The sequence below is a fragment of the Pongo abelii genome, chromosome 5 (genome assembly GCF_028885655.2).
Source record: "Pongo abelii isolate AG06213 chromosome 5, NHGRI_mPonAbe1-v2.0_pri, whole genome shotgun sequence".
In the NCBI taxonomy this organism is placed as follows: Eukaryota; Metazoa; Chordata; class Mammalia; order Primates; family Hominidae; genus Pongo; species Pongo abelii.
Window position 1 is genome coordinate 41,265,296 of NC_071990.2, and position 26,606 is coordinate 41,291,901.

The window sequence follows — 26,606 nt, forward strand, 5'->3', positions numbered from 1 at the left end:
GATTTTAGAGTTCACTGATTCTCTGGATGTGAATCATTGTAAACAGATAGATTGGTGTCTTCTGTTTGGAAACAATATCTCCCCTTCTTCCAATGGGAGAACATCTGGTGACTTCCCAGGAGATAAAAGGGTGGAGTACAAGAAAGGCCAGAAACCTGGTTCTCCCTGAGGGAGCAGAATGAGAGGAATAGGTCCCAGTGGCATATGCTGCTTTCCTTGACCTTGGCACCTGTTCCAAGCTGGCAGAGTGCAGAGGAAGGAGCACTGGGGACACAGAAATTGGTGTAACTCCTACAGACAGCAATGTGCTCATAGCTCAAAATTTTAAACGCATGTCCCCTTGACCCTAAATTTTGGTTGCTAGGATTTTTTTTTTTTTACAGACATGCCCCACATGCAAAATGATGTAAATGCAAAGTTATTCACTGCAGGATTTGTTATGACACAGAGACAGGGGAAAAAATCTAAATGTTCACACTTTACTGAATATATTATTGTCCATCCATACAATGGAATATTATGCAACAGTGGAAAACTATGAAGAAATGTCTATAAACTGATTACGAAAAGATCTCCAAGATCCATTGTTAAGTAAAACGGCAGGGTCCAGAAGAATGTAGAAAAAGTGAGAAAAAGTAATATGTATTCAATATGCACAGACTATATATTCAATATGTATAGAATAACACCAAAAGAAAACTCAAGAGATGATAATATTGGTCTCTGAAGAAGGGATCCAAGAAGCCAAAAGACAAGATAGTCACTGACTTTTCTTTCATATAGTTTGAATTTTAAAATGCTGAAGACAACTAAATTTTGTTTATAAGCACGGGACTTGGAGTCAGACAGACCCAGGTTCAAAACCCAGATCCACTGGCTATGTGATGTTGGGCAGGTCACTTCGGATCACTTTAATCTCTTTGAGCTTTGTTTCCCATTTGTAAAGCAAGGATGAGAATAATACCTATATCACAGTGTGGTTGTGAGCATTCACTGAGATGGTATTTTTAAAAATATCCTACGTGGAGACAGGCATGGTGGCTCACACCTATAATCTCAGTGACTCAAGAGGCTGAGGCAGGAGGATAGCTTAAGCCCAGGAGCTCGAGGTTGCAGTGAGCCAAGATCACACCACTGCACTCCAACATGGGCAACAGAGTGAGGCTGCTAAAATAGAAAACAAAACAAAATGGGGAGGTAGCTGCAGCAAAGATGACTTTTAATAAATTTTTGATGAATCTGCATTTATTCCCTTCTATATGCCCAGGAGAGCATTATAAGGTAAGGTTCAGGATTGCCAGTAGACGGAATAAAGAGAAATGAAAGTAAATATCTATCTTACAAGGAGTGGAGGGTGGCAGGTCCCTCGGTGCATGTGTGCTGAGGAATTCGCATCACTCACATGTGCTGAAGAGTCCATCCAGCTCACCGTTTATAATGCCAGGGTTTGCAGGGGGCAGTCCCCATCACCAGGTCATTGGATCCTCACTGAGGACCCTATGACATGAACAAGCTGGAGACTCCTGGCGCCATTTTACAGATAAGCTCTCCCAGGGAGCTGCATGATGGGCCTAATGTTATTAATCAAACAGACATGAGTGGAGAGGCAGTAGGTCAGTGTGAAGTGAGCATAGGTTCTGGGAAGAAAACAAGTTCTGGCTGGCCATTTAACTGTGCTGAGCCTCAGCTCCTGCAGCCACAAAAGGGAGATCATAACACCGACTGCAAAATGTTGTGTGAATCAGAGCTTCAGGCACTGTGACCAAGACATGGGAAAGCTCAGTCAATGGAAGCTATGATTATTTGTGTGGGATTATGATTGGAGGAAGGCAGTGTGGCTGTGTGCCCCCAAAAGTGCCTTAACCGCTCAAAAAAAGAATCTCTGCCATGAAGGAGCTCATAGTCTAATAAGGGAAAGAGACAGATCATCTCTATTCAATAAAGTTCCCCCTAAATAAAAATATGGTTTACATCAGTTAGAATGACGATCATCAAAAAGTCAGGAAATAACAGGTGCTGGAGAGGATGTGGAGAAATAGGAACACTTTTACACTGTTGGTGGGACTGTAAACTAGTTCAACCATTGTAGAAGACAATGTGGCGATTCCTCAAGAATCTAGAACTAGAAATACCATTTGACCCAGCCATCCCATTACTGGGTATATACCCAAAGGATTATAAATCATGCTGCTATAAAGACACATGCACACATATGTTTATTGCAGCACTATTCACAATAGCAAAGACTTTGAACCAACCCAAATGTCCATCAGTGATAGACTGGATTAAGAAAATGTGGCACATATACACCATGGAATACTATGCAGCCATAAAAAAGGATGAGTCCATGTCCTTTGCAGGGACATGGATGAAGCTGGAAACCATCATTCTCAGCAAACTATCACAAGGACAGAAAACCAAACACCGCATATTCTCACTCATAGGTGGGAATTGAACAATGAGAACACTTGGACACAGGAAGGGGAACATCACACACCGGGGCCTGTCATGGGGTGGGGAGCGGGGAGGGATAGCATTAGGAGATATACCTAATGTAAATGATGAGTTAATGGGTGCAGCACACCAACATGGCACATGTATACATATGTAACAAACCTGCACGTTGTGCACATGTACCCTAGAACTTAAAAGTATAATAAAAAAAAAAAGAAAATATAGTTCAAAAAAATATGGTTTACACAAGTGTATTCCTGTATATCATGGTCTCATTATAGGTGTAGCGCCAGGTGTTCCCATCAGCCATGATTAAAAATATCAAGAGGTGGGTGTCAAGGAGTGGAAGGGTGGGAAGGCCGGACGCAAAACAGAGAAGTTTGCAAAGATCCCTGCAACGATAAAGGAAGACGGGGAGGAGTCAAATGAGGCCTCCAAGGAGCTTCCTTTGCGAGGCATTGGTGAGGAGGGAGTGCAGTGAGCTGTGTATGAGAGGCTGAAGCAGGGACCTGGGCCTAGTGCACCACAGCAAGCATCTTAGGGAGGGGGCTGACAACTGCAGCCCCAGGTGTGCTGATAACATCACATGCAAGTCCTACTTTCCTACTCTATTTTTCTTGTGAACCTTAATTATTCCAGAGACTGAATCAACAAACAACCCTGAATCATAAAGTCAAAAGGCCTTCACAAAACAATGCTGATAATAGCACATTGTGAACTTACTCTGTTGGGAATGAGATCCTTCAGAACAACCCAGGAGCAGGGTACCATTTTCATCCCACCCTTCTGCAGATGAGGAAGCAGACTCAGAAAGATTCATTCATGTCTGAGGTCACACAGCCAGCCAGAGGCGAAGCCAGGATTCAAGCCAGGTCTGTCTGATGAAAACACTCCTGCTCTTCCTCACTTCACTGTAGGTTTTGAACATACTTTTTTGCTGCTGTGAAGCAAAATAAATGCAGACGTGGCAGCAGTAGTATATGAATCTATGCATGTGATAAAACGTCATAGAATTATGTACAAGGCATACTAAAAAAAATGAGTACTTGCAAAAACTGGGGAAATCCGAGGAAGATCTACGATCTAGTTAATTGCATTGTGCCAGTGTTTGTTTTCTGGTTTTGATAATGCACTGTAATTAGTCAGATGCCACCTTTAGGGCAAACTGGGAGATGAGTCTACAGAAGCTCTCTTTTTGCAATTTCTTGTAAGTCTATGCTTTTTTCAAAGTAGAAATCTGGAAAAAATACATGTAGAAATCTCCTGTTGAAAATACAAACAGGGCCAGAGTAGGACCAAGGAGACTCAACAGCTCCTGGTAAGTAAAGAACAGCACCAGGGCATTACCAGGGCAGTAGGAGCCCTCATTCCAAACGTTAAGAATTACAAAATGATACAGCTGCCCCCTTACTTACAGGACTCTCGTATAGCTTTATTTTAGGGTAACCCAAGTTTTCCAGATTCACCTGGCTACAGGGGGGCTCACGTTTACAGATATCACTCATGTTTCACCAATCTTTCCCCTCCTTGCTATGACAGAGCTTCCAGCCCACCCCAAACCTCACCCACCCAGTCATTGCTGGGGCCCTCTGGAGGTGTTTCACACAAGCCTACTGGCCAGATGCTGTAGTCTGCTGCTCATCTGCTACCCTGTCTGCAGGTACCCTCTGTGCCCAGAAATTCCAGGGTGTTGCATCAGCAGGGCCGCTGTGCCAGGCACAGAGGTGACTAGGGTCTATGCCCAAGAATGGCCTCTGGATCTTAGCAAACCCCAACCCAATTCCACTGGACTCCCCTGGCCTGAAGCTTCTCTGCATTCCACATAGAAAGTGGGTAGATGCCCGCTGAAAGTCAACCTTGATTGCCTGGCACCAAAGCAGGGCAGCACGTGTCCAACAGAGCGCTCGTGAAAACTGCTCCCAAATCCTCCACTCTGAGGTTTAGAGATGTGTGCAAGGTTTTGAAACACAAATGCAGTCACAGTAAGAGCTAACATTTACTGAGCATTTAATATGTGCCAGACCAAGCAATTCACATGGGTAAACTTGTCTAATTCTGATAGATAGGTAAGCTGCTGCCACAAAGAGACCCATCAATAATAACCCAGTGGCTGAAAGAAGATAGAAATGCAGTTCTCTCTCACATAATCTGAGGGAGTCCCCCTGGTCAGCAGCAGCTTTGCTTCAGGCAGAGTCCATGGCCCAGGTTCTTTCCATCTTGTTTCTCTGCCATCCCCCAAAATGTCCTCAGCCTCATGGTGGCAGCTGGGTCATTGCCATGCCTGTTTGCAGACCAGGAGGAGAGAGGCAGCAGGCACGAGGCATGCTGATCGCCCCACATCACTGGGCCTGTGACTCTCATACACCACTCCACTCACATTCTGCTAATGAGAACATTCTGCAGGTGAGAACTTAGTTACACAGGCTCACCTAACTGTAGGGAGCCTGGGGAGATGGGGATATGTGTGCCCGAGCAATTCTTTTACAGTGAAAGAAGAGAAAATGTGTTCTGGTGGACCATTGTCCCTCCACCACACTTCCTCACAGGTATGATCAAAGATGTTGAGAATGGTTAAGTGCTTGCCCTAGGTAAAAACTATCTGATCTGATAAATTAATTTTAACCAGTGAAGTAGAGCTGGACCCATTTCAGATAAAATATGCGTTTTGTGTGTTTTAATAGGGATCTAATGGAGATGCAAAACTTAACCCAGAAGCATAGCTCTAGCGGGAGATACGGGGTCAGGGGTTGGGCAGGGCTTTTTGAGTGGCATCATAGTCCAGGCTTTAGAACGGGGAGTCTTGAATGAGTCCAGGTCCTTCACATGGGAAAACCACTAAAAATCTCAGCCCTCAGCTCTCTCTGAGACAGAATCCAGGGTGATAATGGATGTGGCACAGCTAGCGAGCTGCAGGGGGCTGTCACATGTGGGGGGGTTATTTTTGATCTAAGGGAATCTGCACATCCCACCACCAAAACTGCCCTTTGGGAAGGTAACAGGTGACCCCGTCCAAGGTCTGGGCTGAGGATGAACAAGTTTCCAAAGGTGAGCTGCAAGGAGCTTGACAGGAGTGTGTGTGTGTACCTGTGTGCATGTTTGTGTCCGTGTGCACACATTTGTGTGCATGTGTGTATATATGTGCAAACGCACACGAGCAGCTTCAGCCAGCTGAGCAGCCAGTCATTTATTCATATGGATGACTTGATTTTTTATTGAGTTAGCAAGTACTTATTCCTTTCCAACTTGGACGCGGCAGAATGGCTCCTGCAAAGAAGGGTGGCGAGAAGAAAAAGGGCCATTCTGCCATCAACGAAGTGGTAACCCGAGAATACACCATCAACATTCACAAGCGCATCCATGGAGTGGGCTTCAAGAAGCGTGCACCTTGGGCACTCAAAGAGATTCGGAAATTTGCCATGAAGGAGATGGGAACTCCAGATGTGCGCATTGACACCAGGCTGAACAAAGCTGTCTGGGCCAAAGGAATGAGGAATGTCCCATACCGAATCCGTGTGTGGCTGTCCAGAAAACGTAATGAGGATGAAGATTCACCAAATAAGCTATATACTTTGGTTACCTATGTACCTGTTACCACTTTCAAAAATCTACAGACAGTCAGTGTGGATGAGAACTAATCGCTGATCGTCAGATAGATCAAATAAAGTTATAAAATTGCAAAAAAAAAAAAAAAGTACTTATTCAACACAGTTTTGCAAAGGCCTGCAGTAAAATGGAAGCTATACAGGAACCCTATAAGTTTTTACAACCCTGCATTCTTCAAATATTGGAATAATATAAAAGATAAGTAAGGAGTAAGAGGAAGGAAGAGCAAACACTAGAGAAGGAGGAGCCATGGGAAAGTGGGTTAGAGGAGAAGGAGGAGGGTTGGTTGTCCTTCTGGTTTCCAAGCACCAGTGGGTCCATTCACCAATGAATACAAACAACCTATCGTACAAATTATTAAACTACATCATCTGTCCTAGTCTGAGCTAATATTCACTACAATGGCTCATGTTGCTGAGTGCTTACTAAGCTCCAGGCACTACACTAAGTGTTTTATATATTCTATCTCATTTAACCCTGACTACCCTGAGGACTGGCACTATTATTGTGGCTCTGTTGTTAGCCTATTTTATGGGTGCAGAAATGAAGGCAGACAGATGTTAAGCAACTCACTCAAGGTTACACAGCTAGTAAACTGCAGACTCAGGCCTGTCTGATTCCTAACCTAACCACCATGTCTAACACTTGTTGGTCATAGGCCTCAGTCTCCTCGTTTGTGAAATGGAACCACTACATCCAGCTCTGCTTGCCCTATGGGCTGTTGCAAGGATCCACTGAGAAGTGATTGCCAAGGTGCATCGTGAACTTACGAAACCTAATGTAAAAGAATCAAACCACATTGCTCCAAGTTTTGCTAAGATGACTCTACCTTAGAATCATCTAGAGAATAAAACAGTTACTAGCAACCAAGATTAAATTAAGCCTCCTCTGTTTGGAAACAACTTTAGAGGAAGGATGTTGTTGATTTGCCTGGCAGAGAATGGTTCCCAGCCTAAGAGCTCACAGTTGTTTTTATCCCAACCGCCTTATCAGAATAGTTAGGAATCAATAATGTAGTGGCATGCTCTAAGGACTCTCAAGAAGTCCTATGGCGAGCCCCACATGCAGAAAAACTAAAAACCCCTGGTCAATAATCAGCACCAACTTGCCAGCCATTGACTGGGTCACTGTGGAAGTGGATCCTCCAGCCCCAGTCAAACCTTCAGATGACTGCTGCCTCATGGAGTCCCTGAACCAGGAACTGCTCCTGACTCCTTGAGCCACAGACACAGTGAGAGATTATAAATGACTACTGTGTGAGGCCACTAAGTTGGAGGGGTTGGTAATTTGCAATACAGCAATAGATAATTCATACAGCACCTAAGATACCTTATGAATTAAGCACAAGGTTATTGGATATTAATCAAAATTCTAGTTTTCAAGCAACAGAAACTATTCTGGTACATGTAAGCCAAAGGGGAATTTTCAGGGAGGGCGTCAGGTCTCACCAAATCCAAGAAAAGACTGAAGACTCGAGTGTAGGATCCTCTGGCAACAGAACTCCAGCTCCAGTTCAGGGAGAGGAACAGCCAGGTTTCCACATCTCCATGGCTCCAGAGAGCCACTAATCATTCCACACATCTTGATTTAGTCCGTTCAGACTGCCATAAAGAATACCAAAGACTGGGTGGCTCAAACAACAAACATTTGGTTCTCATAGTTCTGGAGGATGGGAAGTCCAAGATCAAGGTTCTGACAGATATGGTGGCAGGTGAGGGCCCTTTTCCTGGTTCTCAGACCACCTTCTTCTCATTGTATGCTCATGTGGTAAAAAGCAGAGAGAAAGGAAGCAAGCTCTCCTGTGTCTCTTCTTATAAGGGCACTAATGCCATTCATGAGGGCTCCACCTTCATGACCTAATTACCTCCCAAAGGCCCTACTTCCAAATAGCATCTTATTGAGGGTTAGGATTTGAACGTATGAATTTTGGGGGCACACAAACATTCAATCCATAGCACAACCTCAGTGTACTCACTGAGGATTCAGTGTCTGGAGTGATAGAGACATGGATCATGTTCCAGCTCCCTGGCTGCACCAAGGGTGAGAGAAAGCATCTGCCCCTTGGTATTATTTCCCTGTGAGTCAAATCCCACTAGGGAAAGATGATTCTTGAAAGCAAGTCATGGTGCTCTTAGAGAAGGGGATGGGATGCTCTGCAGCCAACATCAATAAATGTCCAGCCCAGTGGTCATTACATGGTGTTACAAAGAAGAAGGCCTTGAATAATATTGAACCAGGCTACGTGTAGGCTGTGGGCTTTATAGTCATTAATCCTCACAATAATCTTAAAAGGAGGATGATATTATCCCCATCATCCAGACAAAGAGGCAGAACCTCAGACACATTAAGTGACTTGCCAGAATCCACGGGGAAAGTGATGAAGCTGGCTTCTAAGTTCAAGTCTGTGGGATTCCAGAGTCCTTACTTGTCCCACATAACCAGGCCTCAAGGGAATGGAACCACATTCTTGCTTTGATGAAGTCAAATAAATTAAAAAGAGTTTATTAAGGGAAAGAGACAGAGACTGAAGTAAAGGATTCATCTGATCTTCTCCCAAGGAAGAATGCGCCTGAGTCATATCTGACTGGCTTGACCCATAAAGAAGAGGGTAGTCACAGGCAGAAAGGAAAGACAACACAGGCACACAGAGACAGGTGGTCTCCAGAACTCAAAACTTCCCAAGGGCTTACACCCTGTGTACTGAACATGGTCCGCTTCTGCCACCTAGCCACAGATGGTCTCCTCAGCCACAGCACAAGAAGCCCAACTGTGGTGAAAGCCTGTGGGTGGGTATGCAGCGAGCACAAGCCACATGTAAAGGCTTTCCTGGTAGATTTCCAAGATGACCAATGCCACTGAGTCCTCTTCTCTGTCATGTGCCTTCTTCATATTTATCTGAGATTCCCAGGGAAAGGATGGCCAGCTCCTCCCTTAGATTAGGGAGGGTGGGCCCCTCCCCACCCCCATCTATACTCTCTGCCCCACTAAAGAACTTTTCTATAATCCCATCTTCACCCTACTCAGCATTTGCCAAATATTATTCTTCATTTTCTAATTGTGTCTTTTCTAGTTTGTTTGGAAATGAAATCTGGTTTCACCTGAAGGTTGAGAGCTAATATGAAGCATATTCCTGTCCTTGGGCTAATATCTTTATGACATCGTGACACTAACCAGCTAGAACTGACTTAGCTTTTTGTTGGCCAGAACATCTCTGCCAACAAGAAACTAGCACAGGCTGGATTAAAGTCAGCATGAGAAAGATTACCTGAAGATAAGAAAATAAATGAAGGCCCACCATGCTTCTAAGCACATAGTAAATAGTCAAATATGTGCAGAGGAGATGCATAAACATATCTGTGTAAGGCTTTCAAAAGGATCAGGAAGACAGGTCTCACAAAAAAAGGCATTTCCAGGCTTTGTATTTTACAGACCAATATTTTTGTGTTTCGTTTTTTAATTTGGGGAGAGGAAAATCCACACAGGATTATTATCTTTTTACTTTACCAAGTAGAGACATTTTAATAAAGCTATCATCGCTTTACCATCTTTTCATAAGATAATAGGCCTGTTAACACAAGCAAAGTAAGAAGTATAATCACAGAATAAAGGACAGTCTTTCCAGGGAAAAATCATTGGCACACTGGATATGGGTCTTTGTTTTACACTATATAGTCCCTCTCTGGCTAGTTTAAGCACAAACAATATATTATGGAGCCCAGATAGATAGTTCACAAATCGCTGGAAAGGCTGTAGGGATACACTCCAAGTTGAATTCCATATTAACACCCCAAACTATGCCACGTAACTTGCCACTGAGGGAGCTGCTGCCACAGCTGCCGACCACTCTAGCTCCTCAAAATGAGCACCACCTTCGTGCCCTGTTCAGCTCCCTCCATTATTCCAAATTATCCCTCCATATTCCATATCAAAGTTCTGCATGAGTCCCAGCTGATTGGCTGAACCTAAGCATATCTAGATGCCCATCTGCCAAGGAGTCTGCGAAACGTAGTTTTAGTTTTCAGCCTCTGCAGTACAGGGAGGCACAGGGGCTGGAGAAGGTATGGAGTGAACCAATTTGCCACTGTTGGTGAGCTTTTTGTCAGACCATAGCACTTCTAAAACATGTCAAGGTCTAAGCCTGGGTTACAGAATCACATTTGGGTGTACTGGCATGAGAGCCATCCTAAGGAATGTGTGCAGTCATGCTTTATTGAGAAGACTCTGAAGGTCAGTGGTCTTACACAGGCACTTTATCAAGGTTCTGACAGATATGGTGTCTAGTGAGGGCCCTCTTCCTGGTTCTCAGACCACCATCTTCTCATTGTGTGTGCCCATGTGATAAATAGCAGACAGAAAGGAAGCAAGCTCTCCTGTGTCTCTTCTTATAAGGGTGCTAATGCCATTCATCAGGGCTCCACCTTCATGACCTAATTACCTCCTAAAGGCCCCACTTCCTAATACCATCTTATTGAGAGTTAGGATTTTAACTTATGAATTTTGGGGGCATACAAACATTCAATCCATAGCACATCCTCAGTCTACTCTCTGCCATAACCTTGATATGGCACCTACTGAGTGAATGGCTGTTCTTAAGAAGGGAATTTGCTGCCTGAGGCTACAGCATGACCACACTCTGACTGTAGTAGACATCTGTCATATTTGTGGCTTCTCATCAACTTTTGAGTAGCTTTCCCATATTTGGGGATATTATGTAATAAGTCCCATCTCCCTGATATTGAAGTCAGAGTTCGAGTCAGAGTTCAGAGCTTTCAGGTGTCTTTGCAGCTAGGACTCAGGCATGTGGTCTGAGCTCTCACAACCCAAGGCCTCCACTAGAGATTTGATTCAGAAGTGAGTAGCATAAAGAGCAGGCAGTGCATGGAGCTTCTGTTTTTGCTGGCTTGGAAGGCAGCAGAGGCCTTAGCTTTCAGAAGTGGTGGTGAGGGGCTGGGTACAATGGCTCACGCCTGTAATCCCAGCACTTTGGGAGGCCGAGGGGGGCCGATCACGAGGTCAAGACAGCGAGACCATCCTGGCCAACATGGTGAAACCGCTTCTCTACTAAAAATACAAAAAGAAATTAGCCGGGTGGTGGCGGGCGCCTGTAGTCCCAGCTACTCAGGAGGCTGAGGTAGGAGAATGGCGTGAACCCGGGAGGCGGAGCTCGCAGTGAGCCGAGATCGCACCACTGCACTCCAGCCTGGGTGACAGAGCAAGAATCCATCTCAAAAAAAAAAAAAAAAAAAGTGGTGGTGAAGTCTGGTTCCTGACTCAGAAGTAGCATCAGTGGTGGTGGCAAGAGTGGCTGCAATAAAGTCAAGTTCCTGGTGTCCAGTGCTCAGTAGCAGCAGCCATAGTAATACCAGTTTCCCTCCATGATCTAGTCCTACAGCACAATTTAGGGCATTGTTCTTGGAAACTTTACCCCAAATCTATTTCTCCGCCCTCCAAATGATTGTTTGTCCTTCAGTTTCCTTTATTAAATCCCATCTGCCTCAACTAGCCAGAGTGAATCCTGTTGTCAGCAACCAACAACCCACTTGACGTGCTAGATAAGCCAGGAACACTGACCCTGAATCTACTGCCTCTACACCAGGCTGCAGTGTGAGCCATTTCTGCAACAGAGAGTATCGGCCTGAACCTCATCTCCCATTGCCTTCTTGAGTCAGGTACAAAGAAGGATGGGAGGAAAGTGTCCTTCCTTCTGACTCCCAGCTTCCCAGGAGCTCCTATGGAACAAGAATGTTCTTCTTCATTGGATTTTTATCACCAACAATTTGTGCAGGGCTTAGCACAGAGTAGGTATTCAGCAAATGTTTGATGAATTAATAAATAAGTGAATGGTCAAGTACACTACAAAGTTATACCCAGCTGGATTCCTAACCCAGATCTGTGCTATCCATTAACAGTACCCACTAGCCACACATGGCCACTAAACAACTGAAATGTGGCTAGTGCAATTGAGGAATTGAATTTTTATTTTATTTCAGTGAACTAAAATTTAAAAACTGATACCTAATTCCATTTTTGGAAAACTTTTGGCTCAATTTGTGTATGTAAATGTACATTTTAGCTATAAATTATATAAAAGCTGAATACAGATGAAATCTTTCCAATGAAAAATTAGCATACAAATTGAGATGTGGTGTAAGTGCAAAGTATACACCAGATACTTAATATTAAAAAGAATGTAAAATATACTATTAATGTTATATTGATTACATGTGGAAATAATATTCTGAATATATTAGGTTAAATGAAGCATTAAAGTTGACTTCACCTATTTCTATTTACAATTTTTGATGTGGCTACTAGAAAGTGTAAAATTATATATGTGGCTTTCATTGAATTTCTGTTAGCACAGATCTGAACATTAGCATAAATATTGCTCAGTGGTCAAAGGGGATGCCAAGGACACATATTTCCTCTGAGCACTAAAGGCTCCAACCCCACAGACCTAGGCCCAACCTTACCCTTTCATTTCCCCAACGCCTTTTCCCAGACTCCAAATCCAGCAGGAGGAAGTGCAGACATGGGCCTCTGCAACATGTGAAAGAGCAGAAATCACAAATGCGGTGTTTTTTGGCAGGCGATTTAGGCAACTCTTCATCAGAGAAAGGGCTGGAAGTAAGGCCACAAGCAGTGATCAATTGTTCTATTTGAAGGCAATTCAAAAAGAAAAAAAAAAATCCCCAAGTGAACGTTCCTTGGGTGACCAGTGTGCAACCTCTGCACAAGTCTATGAAATCAAAGCCCCTGGGACAGCCTCTAATACGGTAGCTTCATTCCAAGGAAGAGTTTAAAGCCCAAAGAAGAGCTGTTCTAGTTAGTGTGAGTCAGGACTAAATGTTAAGTCTCGTGATGCTCACTGGGGCACACCATCTCTCAGCATTAGGTGCCAATACATAACATGCCAAATGGGTTTGATGTGAGAAAGGAAGGGTCTGCCTTATAGGAATCACTCGGCCTGCATCTACCCCAGGATTTCCAAGCCTTCCTTTGCCAGCACTGGAAACCCATTTTGAGAAATTGGAGTTGGGGCCAGAAAGCATTCTATCCCCATCACAAAAATCTCTGTGGCTTCTATTTGCAACTCCAGAAGACGTGAAACTCTTAAAATGATTTTTTTCCAGGGTAGGAAGGAACACAATGATGTCTTTGGCTAAACAGTGCCGGGCTACTGCACAGTTCAATCCTGAGCTAAGTGAAGGGGGAAAAGGCCGGGGCACTAATCTGGCATGACTGGCAGCACCCGGTGGGGTAAGGAGGACAGATGAGAAGGGTAGGAGAGGACTGGTGGGGATAGGGGAACAGGGAAGGGATGGAAGGGCCTGCTTCTGAAGGCTTGCATCTAACAGAAAAGGAAGGGAACCTCCCTGACTTACCATGCGGGACCCAGATAATTTTCATACTGGAAGCACAATCTATAAAATGCTTCCCTCCAACCCATCCCCATAGGTACAATTTTACCAAATAAAATAATTCATACTCACATCCAAATTTGCCAATCTGAGCAAAATATAGTTAGTAACAAAGGCAGGCAATTTTCATATTTTATCATTCATCGTAGAAAAAAAGCTTTAATAATTTTTAATTAAATACAGAAGAAAATTGTGTTGCCAGAGAGATTGTTTGCCTGCCTTTGAACAAATTAACACCACCTGTTTGCAAACAAAAGAATTTCCAGAATGGAGTCAAACCCTTTATTCTCTGTTCAGGACCCAGCCCATTCATGTCTTTTGTATACAGTATCTAACACATAGTAGGTACTGAATAAATATCTGCTGACTGAATGGGGTGCCTCTTTTATCCCTATCCTTTATTTCCTGACCCTAAACTGGATCTTAATCCATGGGGAAAATATCCCCACCCATCCATTCCTAGAGTAGCCCTGTCTCTTTCAACAGTCTTTGATACATAACATTGGTTTAGAGACATATGCCTGAAGGGAAAAGAGGGAGGGTTTCAGGCAGAGAAAGAAACACACAAAGACAGGGCACAGAGACTAGGCAGAAACAAAAAGATCTAAGACAGAGAGAGAGAGAGTAACTGAAACACAGGTGCAGAGAGGGAACAACTGTGGGAGACAGGGACAGAAAAACCAAGTCAGAGAAACTTAAAACGCACACCATTGGAGATAAAGAGATAAAAGGGCTGGACCAGAATGATCATCTTGAAGTTTCTACTCAGCTTTAATGCTTTATGATAGAGAAAATGGCAGAGAGAGAGGAAGACACGGCCTGAGCAGGAGGATAAAGAGACAAAGGAAGTTAGTAGAGGCAGAGGCACACAGCCAGGCGTGCCTAGCCGGGAAGCCTCGTCCTACCCCGGCCTCACACCCACGGGGCTGGGCTCCCATGCCCACTCTCGGCTCCTACCTTAAGTCCAGCCACCCTCTTCCCCCACCCGCACCTAAAGATCTCCAAACCACTCAGCAAATCAAATCCTCACTCCCCAACATCCTCCGTGATGCATTCTCGCTGCTCCAGCCCGCACTCAGCTCTTCCCCTCTCAGCTCCTAAAGCCACACCCACATCCCCTAACCACAGGGCAGGGCTGTTTTCGAGTTTCCTCTTGGCTCCTGTGAGCACATCTTGACTCCTGCAAAAGAACTGTGTGCTTGTCAGGGCTCCAGACCCTACCTCCTATATTCCAGTATTCTTCATGACACCAGCCCAATGCCCGGTCTTCCTAAGTGCTCAGTGAATACTTCAGGACCCGACCGGCCCTAAAGTGCACGCGGGGACCGTGGCCGTCCCCTGGTCAGTTTGGCAGGCTGGCCACGCTGAGGCCATCTCCTGGGCTCCCGCGCCCTCTGCCGGCCAGGAGGGGACCCACACGAGGGACAGCTCGCGGCGGGAAGGGCGCGCCTGCTGCTGGGAGGCTGGCGAGGACGCTCCGGCCTCGCGGGCGGCCCTGGCACCATCCGAGGGTTTTGGGAAGGGTAGTGGGCACAGCCAGGAACAGCTGCTGTGTCCCTCTTAGGCGCAGGGGAACAACCCCTCTCGCCCCCACACCTCCTCCAGCCCTGCCCGCTGGGCGCTCAGAGCTTCTCGTCCAGCTCCAGGCCCTGGTTATCCCGGGCGCCCCCGCGCTCGAGGCCTGGGCTGCCGCCGTGTGTCCCACCCAGGTAGTTCTGGATGGCGGAGGCGCAGTCTAGCCGCTCCATGACGGTCATGAGGTAGTGCAGCTCCTGCAGGCTGCCGTTCTGCTCCTCAAACAACTCCAGGATGGCCGCTGCGGGACTGCGCTGGCAGGACAGGAACCTGGCCCGAGGTAGAGGAGGAGGAGAAGGGGGTAGGAGCAGGGAGCGGCTCCTCCCCTGCTGCAGGCTCCCTGGGCTGCGCAGCGCAAAGTCCGTCCCTCCCCCATCCTGTAGCTTTTGTCCCTGTCCTGCTCTTGCCTGCCTTCCAGGGCACAGGAGGTGGGAAGCCCCAGGGCTTTAAAACTTGAGATTGTCCTGGCTTGGAGGCCAACTCTGACCCCTACTCCTCTCTAGGCTTCAGTTTCCTCTTATTAAGATGAGGGCTTAGATAAGAGGACCTCTAAGTTTGCTACAGCTCTGATGTTCTGTAATTGCCTTCTCTACCTCCCCCACTCCAAATACACCCCTAGCCTCCCCCTAGTCTCCCCCTAGCCTCCTAATTCCCTCCGTCCTCCCTCTCTCCTAGGCCACAACATCCTGCTCACTACTAAGGAAACAGTTGCCGTAAACCATGGCTTTTTATCACGACCCTCCCGTCCACTAAAACCTTCCAGAGTCTCTCACCTCCTAACCACCCCATGCTCCATGAGCCTTTCTGGCTCATCCAGCACCTGGCCTTTCCCTCTCTTTATGCTTTCTCTCCTTTCTCCCATCCTGAACCCCCTTAGCTCAGGCCTCTCTCTTTCTCGCCTTGCACACACTACACCCACAGCCACCTCTGCTACTCCTCAAAACAAAATGGCTGATCTCTTCCCCATCACTTCCTCCCTGAAGCCCTTTCTAGTTCAACCCTCCCAGGTGGAAGAGAACTTTTGCACCCCTCAGTTCAGACTTCTGGTCATAACGCCCACAGTTCATTATTCTTGCTTCAGCTGTTTTCTGTTTCTCTTCAATGTGTTATATACAATACTGAATTCTTACAGGAAGGCACAAGGAACACTTGCCTTTATTTTTCAAGCTCTCTGAACCCTTTACTAGTGTGTGTGCTCCTAGGCGCTGGGACCATGCCTCATTCATCTTGTATCACAGTGCTTAGCACAGTTTCCAGGGCATAATAGGTGCTTGATAAATGTTTAAATGAACGATTTAAAAATCCACCCTGTAGTTGCAGACCAGCCTGGCCAACCTGGTGAAACCCTATCTGTACTAAAAATAAAAAATTAGCTGGACATGGTGGCGCGTGCCTGTAATCCCAGCTACTCGGGAGGCTGAGGCAGGAGAATTACTTGAACCCGGGAGACGGAGGTTGCAGTGAGCCAAGATTGCGCCATTGCACTCCAGCCTGGGCGACAGAGCAAGACTCCGTCTGAAATAATGATAATAATAATAAATAAAAATCCACCCTGTTTTCAGGGTCCAGTTCTAGCCCCATCACCAGGATAAAGTCTTCCCTGACTGCTGCACTCATAGTGTAGTTTCTGGAGCTTAGCTCAGTATTCTCCTGCTTTCTGAGTTCCTTGACAGGGATCATGACTGCACTGTCACCATTATTGATAACATTTATTGAATTAACAAGTGTCAGGCACCCAGCTACATGCTTTACAAATATTATCCTATAATCTGTCTTTCTCCTCCTCAGGACATAGCATGGCAAGCACTCAACATGTACCAAATAACTTCCATGTTAATGGATTCACTGTTAAATGTTAATTGAGCACCTACTATGCACCAGGCATCATTCTAGGTACTGATGATACAGTGATTAATAGAGCTGCCCTTTTATGGGAAATAGGGTGGAGAGTAGCCGTTCTCTGACTTTTAAGTCACTCCCTTGCCTGTGATCCAGTCTGCAGAGTGTCCTGAGGAACCCATTCCAGCCCACCCTCCTCTACCATCCACAGACCTCACCCCTCTTCCTACCGGATCTTCATGCCGCAAAGCCCCAGGTGGGAGGCCAGTCTGCGCCAGTCATTGCCTGTGATGCTGTTTGGCTCCAACAACATCCGCAGCTGCTCAAAGAGCTCTGGGGGCAGCCTGAGGCAGGGAAAAGGGTGTTCTTGGAAGAAAGGGACAGACAGACCCACTCTGGTTCTCCCATATATACCCTAAATGCTGTAGTCACCCTGTGGGTGCCAGGGTAGGAACCCAACATCCCCCAGGCAGCAGCCCAAGCAACCCCCATCTCACCTATTACATGGGGGTGGCTGGGAAACAGGTGGTGGCGCTGCCCAGGATTCCTCCTCTGATGCCTGGAATCTGAGGATTTCCATATACTTGGTCTCCAAGCCCTGAGTCAACATGGGGTAGGGAACACACTTAGGGGTCACAAGGCATCCCCCTGAGTAAGAAGCTGCAGTCCTACCTCCATTTCTCATGTCTCTCCTTCAGTCTGTCACTCAGAGCCACCTTACCAGGAGATACAACCCTGCTCCACCCAGCACCGTCTACCCACTGTCTCCCTGTGACTTCAGAACCCCACCTTCAGCCTTATGTTTGCCCACTGAGCTCTTTGGGAACTGGGACATGAAGACCAAACAGAGTGCAGCCTGAGCCACCAGGGGAAGTCCTGGGTGGGGCCGTGGTGCAGTGGGAGGTCATCCAACCATAGAGACACTGATCTCAGCCATATGTGTCCCTTCCTCCATTCCAACCTTCCCTTCCTCTTCTCCAAGTGACAACAGGGTATCTGCCTGCCCTCCAGTAAGGTGCCACTATGATTCCCCAAAGACTCTCAACTCTGATTTCTTCGCATCTTCCCTTGGTGCAGCAGGAGAGGAGAGATACCTAACTCCCATCCTGCCTACTCAAGACCCTCTTCCTGGTCACTTCCCACACTGAAAATACAAAACATCAACTCTCAAATCCCACACTGAAGATACCAAACATCATCTCTCAAATGTAGACAATCAGCCTAGAAAGAAACCATATCAACTTGATGCCCCAGTTCTCTGAGTTGGGGGAAGGGGTTAAACTAGGGTTTGGTTCTTTTAGCTTCCTGCTGGATTCATCCACCGATAGACAAGGAGAGTCAGGGATGAGGGTAACTTGGAGCCCAGATGATCTGAGCCCCTCAAAGAGCTGGTATGGGGGCTCTATGGAAAATGCCATCTTTACCTATGTGATTAAGACCATAGTTACTGGGCACCAGACCCTGCACCCACTTTGCCTAGGATTTCCCCCAGGCCCTGCCCTTCCTCTGCCCCTCAGCTCCAACTCACATCCTGGAAGGTGTGCATGGTGACAATGATCTCATTGGTTAGTGCTGAACAGTCCTCATTCTCATTGGCTATAAAGAGAAGGTGACAGCGTGGCCAGTGAGTGAGGAAACAGCCTGGGGTAAGAGCAGGAGAAGGTAAGGGACTCTATAGTAAGACTTGGGAAATCTGAGGAAGCTCAGGTCCAACACTCCATTTTTCTCTCTGCAAAGATCTGTGTGGCTCCTGGCCTTTCAGGGAAGGTCTATGTGCATGGCTGCATGGGGGTCTGCAGAGCTCCAGGGTTACTGGGAGGGAAGGAGAGGAGACGGGAGGGGAAAAGAGAGGGGAGGAGGTGCACACAGGGCTCCCGGACTACCTGCTTTTCTCCGGAAGCAGAAGGAGCGGAAGGGGCACTTTCCATGCCAGATGTGGAGATGGGGCACCAGCTGGCAACTGCTGTCATCCACATTCTCCCAACCTGGTGAGTAGGCAGACAGCAGAGGGCCTCAGAGAGTGGGGCCTTAAACAAGTATTGAAGGGGGCTGTGGGGAGGCATGAGGACAGAACAAAGGCAGGAGCATCTCAAGGGGATGGGAATCCCCAGAGCCTGGGCAGGGATCCCAAGAGGGCCCTTGCACTAGAAAAGCCTTCCATCCTTTCCTGCTTCTGTGGGGTATAACCCCTCTCCTTCCCACCTCCCACCTGCCATCACCCTGTCCTAGGAGTGAGTGGCAAGGGCTCAGTAGACAGCAGAGTGGTCAAAGCGCTGGGGGCTCCATGAGGCTACTACTGGCCCAGAGGTCACAAACAGACTTGGGACCTGGTGTGGTGGCTCACGCCTGTAATCCCAACACTTTCAGAGGCCGAGACAGGCAGATTACTTGAGGTCAGGAGTTCAAGACCAGCCTGGACAACATGATGAAACCCTGTCTCTACTAAAAATACAAAAAAATTAGCCAGGCATGGTGGTGGGCACCTGTAATTGCAGCTAATCAGGAGACTGAGGCAGGAGAATAACTTGAACCCAGGAGGCGGAGGTTGCTGTGAGCCAAAATCAAGCTACTGCACTCCAGCCTGGGCAACAGAGCAAAACTCCATCTCGGGGGAAAAAAAAAAAGAGAGAGAGAGAGACTTGGGATCCCCAGATCTCCAGATGTCCAGGGGAGGCCCAGAACCCTTCATTCCTTTGGGGCTCCTGATCATCCTATCCCACAGGCCACCGCCTCCCTCACCCTCTGAGATGTACGTGAGCTTCAGGCACTGGTCGCCCCTGGCTCCATTGAAGTCGAAGAGCTGGCAGGGCCCACGCAGGCGCCCACCATGGGGCTGCTCGTTGGTCAGTGCCCACTGCAGGGCGCAGGGCGTGTTGTTGAGGAAGTAGATACGCAGCTGCAGGTGGGACTGTCCTGGCACCAGCGGTGAGCAGAATACGGCCAGCTGCAGCCATTTGCGGGCTTCGCGCCCCACAGGTGCCTCCAGCACACAGGTGTAGAGGCTGCAGAGGGAGCCAGTGGCAGGCACTAATGTGCAGGGAAGGCTAAGACACCAGCACACTGCCACCAGCCTCCTGCCACCTGAGGGGCCTCTGTGGGGCCTTCAAGGAGGTTCAGAGAACACTTGAGGGGAGCACTTAGGGAGGAACTGGTAGGTAGGGGATGAAAAGTGAGCACGTCACAGTGACTGGTGACTGAATGGGGAAGAGAGCTGGCAGGGGAGAGACGGAAAGTGGGCTCAGGGCGACCATGCTTGGGAGGGCACCCGCACATGGCCCTATTCCTGTCAATGGGTGGCAAGGAGGCTAGGAGGCAGACGACCTAGGACTCTAGAAAGACAAAGAGATGAAGGACAGAGATGGAATGGAGTCTTAGAGAACTGGTGCTAAGTTTGGGGACAGTCCTGAAAGGGGCACAGAGTAGAGAGAGATAATTTGAAAGACAGAGAGAGCTGGGGAAGACAGGTCCCTCCTAGATGGAGAGATGGTGCTGAGTCAGACACTTCCAGACAGAGACAGCAGTGGGATTTGCAGTCGTGGACATGATTGGTGTGAGAAAAACTGCTACAGACATTAGGACAGAGGGGCCAGAAAAGGTCACCAGGATAAAGGATTTGCAGACCATCTTCTGTACAGAGAGATGAAGATAAGGCAGACAGAGAAAGTGGGCAGGAAAGACAGTCCCCAGAAAGATGGGTGTGGGAAGACAGGCCAATGGCATGTGCCTACCTGAAGTGGGAGAGGTGGATCCGACATTCATCCCGGGAGGCGTGGGCCCCCGGCCGCCCCAGGGGCCTCCATACCTTGGCATCGAGCAGAGTAGTGTTGCTGCTGTAGGTGCGAGCATGGCTGGGCTGCTCGGCACAGTGTTTGAAAGTGAGAGTGCAAGGCTTCAGGAAGGAGGCCCCATGGGGGCCACATGCCACCACAGGGCTTACCAGCCCCTGGGCTCGGGACAGCGATGGGGCGTCCGACAGGTCCCACACCAGGATCAAAGACACCCGCTCCTGGCGGCCCACAGCCACAGCACCTGGCAGGGAGAGGGAGAGCTGAGATGGGCCTGGTAGGCAGGCACACCCCTGCCCCTGAAAGAGGCCAGGCCAGAGAGAAAGGAGATGGGGCAGGAGCCCAGGAGAGACATCCCCAGCAGGGCACACAGGGAGGTGGTATGAACAAGAGTAAGATGACTGTGGAGCTGACTTGTAGTGTAACCCTAAGCAAGAGACTTCCCTTTCCACCCAGGCTGCTGCTAGCCCATAGTGTGCCTTGTGTGAATTTGCAAATGGTGCTCTTCCCTCCCTTTACTGGAGAATTGTCACAGCATACTGATTCATTAGAACAAGGCACTTTACTTCCACCTGCCAGGAAGTTGTCCTAAAAGATATGTAACATGTCCATCCCTGAAGTCAATAAGGCTATACTCAAAATATAAACAATTATCAGAAGTAAAAGGTGTCTATGAACATTGCTTCCTCAGATGTGGTGACCTAACATACAGTCTGAACAACCGTATGCAGAGAAGAGAGCCAGGAGCTGTTACCTGGTGGGATGAGCAAGGAGATGCCTGTATCCTGGAGCATCAGGCAACCACCGCGGTGATCCACCTCTCGAGCCGAAAACACCAACAGTTTGTGCATCAACTGGCGGACCGTGGTCTGGCCTTGAGTGGGTGTGTGTAGCTCCTGGTAGAAGGCAACCATCTCTGGCAGTGTGGCTGGCAGGTGCTGCCTTGAGACCTCGTTTTCTGGTTGGGGGGTAGGCTGGGACACTGGTTCCTCTTGACCATTCAGTGTCCAGCAGGCCCCCAGCAGCCTTCTAGGGCAGTGCCATCGAAGGCACTGGGCCAGAAGGAGGACACTTGCCACCGGGACCCCCACCAGCAGTAGGAACTGGGAGGGTTGGAATGAACTCTCCTGGGGGCACATTCGCCTGGTCACTCAATGCTGCTGGCTCTCCTTCACCCCTGTGCCAACCAAAGCCAAAGGCCTGGTGGGGAAGAAGGGGTCAGTGTCAGGGTAAGCCCTTTTAAGTTGTGGAGGTCAAGGCTTGGCTTACACATAGCTGCAAGTTGTCTTCAGCTTCATTCCAGCGCACACTGCACACTTTAGTCACACCAATTCTTTTAACCTGTCTCTCTTACTCGAGAACCTACCCTGGCTCCCTGTGACCTAATACATCAAGGTAAACTGCTCTGAAGCAGAGTGAGCTTGGGTTTACAGTTAGAGAACATGAGTTCAAATGCCACCTTGGTCACTGTGGCTGGGTAAACTTATCACATTGATGTAAGGCAGGAGAGCCCCAAAATTGGGGCTTAGCTTGGGAGGGTTTGTGGCCTCACCTAGGCAAGAATTCAAGGGTGAGCCAGTGGTGTTAGACAGCAACTTTCACTGAAGTGGCAGAGTATAGCAGCAGCAGAGGTATGCTCCTTACAGAGCAGAGCTAACCCTAGGCAGTGTGCCCAGGGTAGCAGCTCTGGGGCATTTCTGCCATCATATTTATGTCCACTTTTAATTACATGCAGTAAGGGGTGGGTTATTCAGAAATTTCTAGAAAAAGGAGTGGTAGCTTCAGGTCACTGCCATGGAAAGCGGCAGTAACTTCCAGGCATTGCCATGGCAGTGGTAAACTGTCATGGCACTGGTGGGCATGTCTTATGGAGAGGTGCTTTTGGTGCCTCTTTCCTGTTTCAGCCAGTTTTCCATCTGGCCTGGAATCAAATCCCACCTCCTGCCTCAATATTGCTTAATGTACCTCAGTTTCCTCATCTGTCCAAATATCTACCTTGATCTACAAGTGCTGATACAAAAAAATCTATAAGTGGAAAAAGCAAGTCGCAGAGAGACAAAATATTCTGAGCTCATTAATGTGAAAAACAAAACTGCATATAAATAGATACATATTTATGGGTGCATATATGGAAATGTAAAGGTATAGAGAAAGGTCTGGAGCAGTGGTGTACAATAAAAATGTAATGTGAACTACACATGTAATTTTAAATTTCCTGATAGCCACATTAAAAAGAAGAAACAGGAGAAATTAATATTTTATTTAACCCAATATATTCAAAATGTTATTTCAACAGGTAATCAATATAAAATTATGAGATATTTTTACTTTCTTCTTTCATACCCAGTCTTTGAAATCCATGTGTAATTTATATGAACAGAACAGCTCACTTGGGACTGGCTGTATTTCAAGTGCCCAGTAGCCACGTGTACCAATGAGTCCGGTCTTAGACTGTGCAGGTCTAGAAGGACACACCCCCAAACTATTCCCATGAGTCACAACAAATTGAGAAGGTGGAAGGTGTGAACAAAAACTTTGTATTTTTTAAAATCCTTTTCTCTGTACTTTGAATTTTTCACATCAAGCATGTAGTTTGTATTAACTTTGTAATTCTTTTCTGAAGCTATTAAAAGTGGGGAAAAAGTGCCTCTTTGGGTAATGGTGAGGATGGCATAAGGTCATGTGAAAAGTATTTGTAGATGAGAAAGCAATGTCCAAATGTATGTGTTTCTTTATGCCCCTCCTTCTGCCAGAAAGGCCTAAAGGTAGCTCACAGGGATAGGCAACATATAACAAGAGTAACAAAAGCTAAAAGTAGAAGGAAAAAAAAAAAAAAAATGAAGAAGAAGACAAAAAACAAAGATGCGGGCCTACAGTGAAGCTGGAATGAGGCAGGGCAAAAGCATACACTCACCTCCTGCTCACCTGGCTACCCAGCCAGGCCACAGGCTGAGACTTCCCAGAAGCTCTTCCTGAGGCCCTCCAGAACCCACCTCCGCCTCCTCCTACTTCCCCTCTTCCAGCCCCTACAATTTCCAACACCCCTGCCCTGTAGCCTGCCCAGGCTCCCCACACCTGCTTAATTCTAGCCTCTGGCTTTTGCTCATGCTGTTTTCTGTTTCTCCACTCACTTGCTCTCCCCACTTGTTTCCTCTCCCTACGTGGACCCTCCCATTCAATAGTGCCTCCCGCTGGCGCACCGGCCTTTGACAGCCTCCAGCTCGCGAAATCTCTCTCCACAGCCATCCCACCATACTGAGTCACTCTTGATTATGTGCTGTCATGTGTGATTTTTCCCACTCAAATGAACATTTTCTAAGCACCGGCTGTGTATTGGACACTGTGGGAAGTTCAATCCTGCCAAAGATGACGTCTTATTCGGCTCTCAAGGAGCTTCTGCGGGAATGGAATTCATTGGCTTGGTAGCTGAGTTCTGTGAGGCACAACGTCCTCCTTCAGAGCCCTGGGAGGCCCCTCTGGTTGACTCACTAGAGGCTGCACCGGAAGAGCTTCCAGTATCCAGTCCTCCCCATGCCCTTCACTCGCACTACCCACCTGGAACTGAGGCTTGGCCCACCTTCTTCCTTCCAACCTCAGGACCCATGAAAACTGAAGCCCCTTCCTAGTGCCTCTTAGACCAGGGCAGAACTTCAATCCTCAGGATTGAAGACTGGGGCAGTACCTTTTTCTCCCATGTCCTCACTGAAAGCGTGAATAAGAAGCGGGGGTTGGCATTGTTCTCTTTGCCTAAAGAGCCAACCCGGCAGACAATGCACCAGCCTTTTTCAACCACGCGTCCTGGAGGGCACACAAGTGAATCAGTGAATTGGCAGTGCCCCAAAGCTGATGGGAAGGGGGTTGGAGCAGCAGGCTACCCTTGATGTCCCATTATTCCTTTTGGTTCTTTCACATTAGTAATAATTATAATTCCAACTGTAATAACAATAGCTAACATTCGCAGAGCTTTACTCAATGCCACTGTGTTAAAGCACTCTCCATGGCTTGTCTCCTCTCACCCTCACAGCAGCCTTAGGAGCAAGGTGTTATTTTTATCTCCATTTCACAGATAAGGAATCCGAGCTTTCTCCCCACAGTGAGGATGGATAGGGAACTACTAAACAAGTGAAGACAGGCAGGAAGGAGGAGCAAAGACGAACAAGGACTTCCAGAGACACCCCCTTTCTCTGTCCACCCCTTCTTTTCCCCAAGTATCTTCCTTTCCTTCTCTAGAAGAAATAAAGTTGCAAGAGAAAGAAGCAAAAATGAAGTAAAGACAAATAGAAGGACCTAAAGTTACATCCTCAGTTATGTGGTAATACCCACCCCACTACACCACACCCCCACCTACCAAGGTACCAGTGGCAGGGGATGGAATAGTTAAAGGGATGAAAGGAGAGGCCCCAGCTCGCTTACACAGCAGTAACCTTCCTGGGGCCACCAAAGACCAGAGTCCAGATCCTCAGTGAGATGCACCTCACTGGGTGGTGCAGCAGAGTCCCCTGGCTCAACCTCCGACCCTGGAGAAGTTGGCACGCACCACTCCCAAAGCCCCACTGGGCCTCTCATGGAAAGCCCACTCCTTTACCTGGCCTGAAGCAGGATAACTCCTCTAGGGCCAGCCCCAGGTCTCCCAGGCTGACGACTCTTCCAGGCTGCCCTGGCCCTCACTCCATCCTCCCTCTGGCCCCAGAATGGGGAAAGGTCCGGAGTCTTGCTGAATGGCAACTATAGCACTGCAGCCATTCAAGTGTGACTTGGAGCTTCCCAACCCCATGCCTGGACTCCTCATTACCCACTCCTCCAGTTTGTCTTGCCCCAGACCCCAGATCACCCTGGGTAGCAGGTCCCCGAAACGAGAGTCCTTTAGAATGCTGCCATCACCTGTCCCTAGGCAGTTGCATCCTCCAGCACAAAGATCCAAACTCCTGCTGCAAAGTTCTGCTCATACCCTTTAAGAAAACTCTCAACCCTTCCTCCATCTCACTGGTTCTCCCTGTGCCTCCCCAACACCTGATAGATGTCCAGTTACTGCAGAACATAACAAGTACTGGGATGGATGGTCCAAACACAAGTCATGAACGGCATTTGTTAGTATAGTAGACATTTCCACAGGACACAGAATCATCCCAGTTGTCCTCATACCCATTGGCCAAGTCCCATTTTCCTCCCCTCCTCCAGCAGAGGGTCCCTACACTCCAGCAGGCAGGCTGACCTGGCCTGGCTCCTCCACGGAGCTCCAGGTAACCCCATCACAATGCCCATCCCCTCTCCAGCTGCCCCAAGGGGATGCTCACCTTACCGTCTAGGAGCTCTTAGAGGCTGCTGGCTGGTCCAGTTCCTTCTCTGAGAAACAAGGGTCAGCCAGACTCAGTCGGCAGGCAAGTGGAGGTGGGCGGGGAATCCAGGCAGGAGTGGCCTGGCATTTCCTGGCAGAGTCCTGCCTCCCAGCTGCCTAAAGAGGGGTGAGGGAGAGTGTCCCTGTTTATTGGCGAAGTCCAGCCCAGGTAAGGGATTAGCTGAGGATCCCAGAAGTCAGTGAACTTTCCAGTCTAGGTCTGGAAGGAAGGAGGGAGGGAGGGAGGGAGACAACCTGGGTGTAGGTGCTGCACCTTGAAACCCCTCCTTACAGTGCCCTCTGCTGGTGAGTGGCTGTCTCCAGCCAGAGGCTATTATTAAAATAGCAGATAGGAGGAGGAGGGAACCTTCATCTGAGTTTCTTAAACTATAATGTGCACAACAGTCACCTGGGAGATCTTGTTAAAATGCAGGCTCTGATTCTGTAGGTCTAGTATGGGACCTGAGATTCTGCAGCTCAAAGAAGCTCCCAGCTGATGCCAATGCAACCGGTCCAAGGAGCTTAGAGAGCATCTAGTTCCACCCGCTCCCCACACAGAGAAGACAGTGGAGCCACTGAGAGGGTTAATGACTC

The 26,606-nt window shown here is 47.8% G+C and overlaps 2 protein-coding genes across 2 annotated transcripts; one reads left to right on the plus strand and one right to left on the minus strand.

Annotated features, from left to right (window-relative positions):
* The first annotated feature begins 5,675 nt into the window (after positions 1–5,675).
* LOC100444723 (large ribosomal subunit protein eL31) lies at positions 5,676–6,153 on the plus strand. Its single transcript, XM_002816858.6, has one exon. The coding sequence runs from the start codon at positions 5,712–5,714 to the stop codon at positions 6,087–6,089; it is 378 nt and encodes a 125-aa protein (XP_002816904.3). The 5' UTR covers positions 5,676–5,711; the 3' UTR covers positions 6,090–6,153.
* A 6,539-nt stretch (positions 6,154–12,692) lies between these two features.
* Positions 12,693–26,029, minus strand: UNC5CL (unc-5 family C-terminal like). The gene is made up of 9 exons (XM_002816857.6): positions 25,972–26,029; positions 21,432–21,877; positions 20,621–20,921; positions 19,632–19,894; positions 18,776–18,877; positions 18,421–18,488; positions 17,390–17,490; positions 17,123–17,236; positions 12,693–15,323 (listed from the first exon to the last, which is right to left on the minus strand). Exons 2-9 carry the CDS (start codon positions 21,814–21,816, stop codon positions 15,101–15,103), a joined length of 1,557 nt encoding a protein of 518 aa, XP_002816903.1. The 5' UTR covers positions 21,817–21,877; positions 25,972–26,029; the 3' UTR covers positions 12,693–15,100.
* Positions 26,030–26,606: the final 577 nt, after the last annotated feature.

Excerpts from the sequence above, each read along its gene's own strand:
- UNC5CL (XM_002816857.6), bottom strand. The coding sequence starts at position 21,816 with ATGTGCCCCCAGGAGAGTTCATTCCAACCCTCCCAGTTCCTACTGCTG. Across the intron at positions 18,489-18,775 it reads CTGCTTCCGGAGAAAAGCAG|CCAATGAGAATGAGGACTGT; the intron begins GTAGTCCGGGAG and ends TTCTCTTTATAG. Across the intron at positions 17,491-18,420 it reads CCATGCACACCTTCCAGGAT|GGCTTGGAGACCAAGTATAT; the intron begins GTGAGTTGGAGC and ends ATGTTGACTCAG.
- LOC100444723 (XM_002816858.6), top strand. The coding sequence starts at position 5,712 with ATGGCTCCTGCAAAGAAGGGTGGCGAGAAGAAAAAGGGCCATTCTGCC.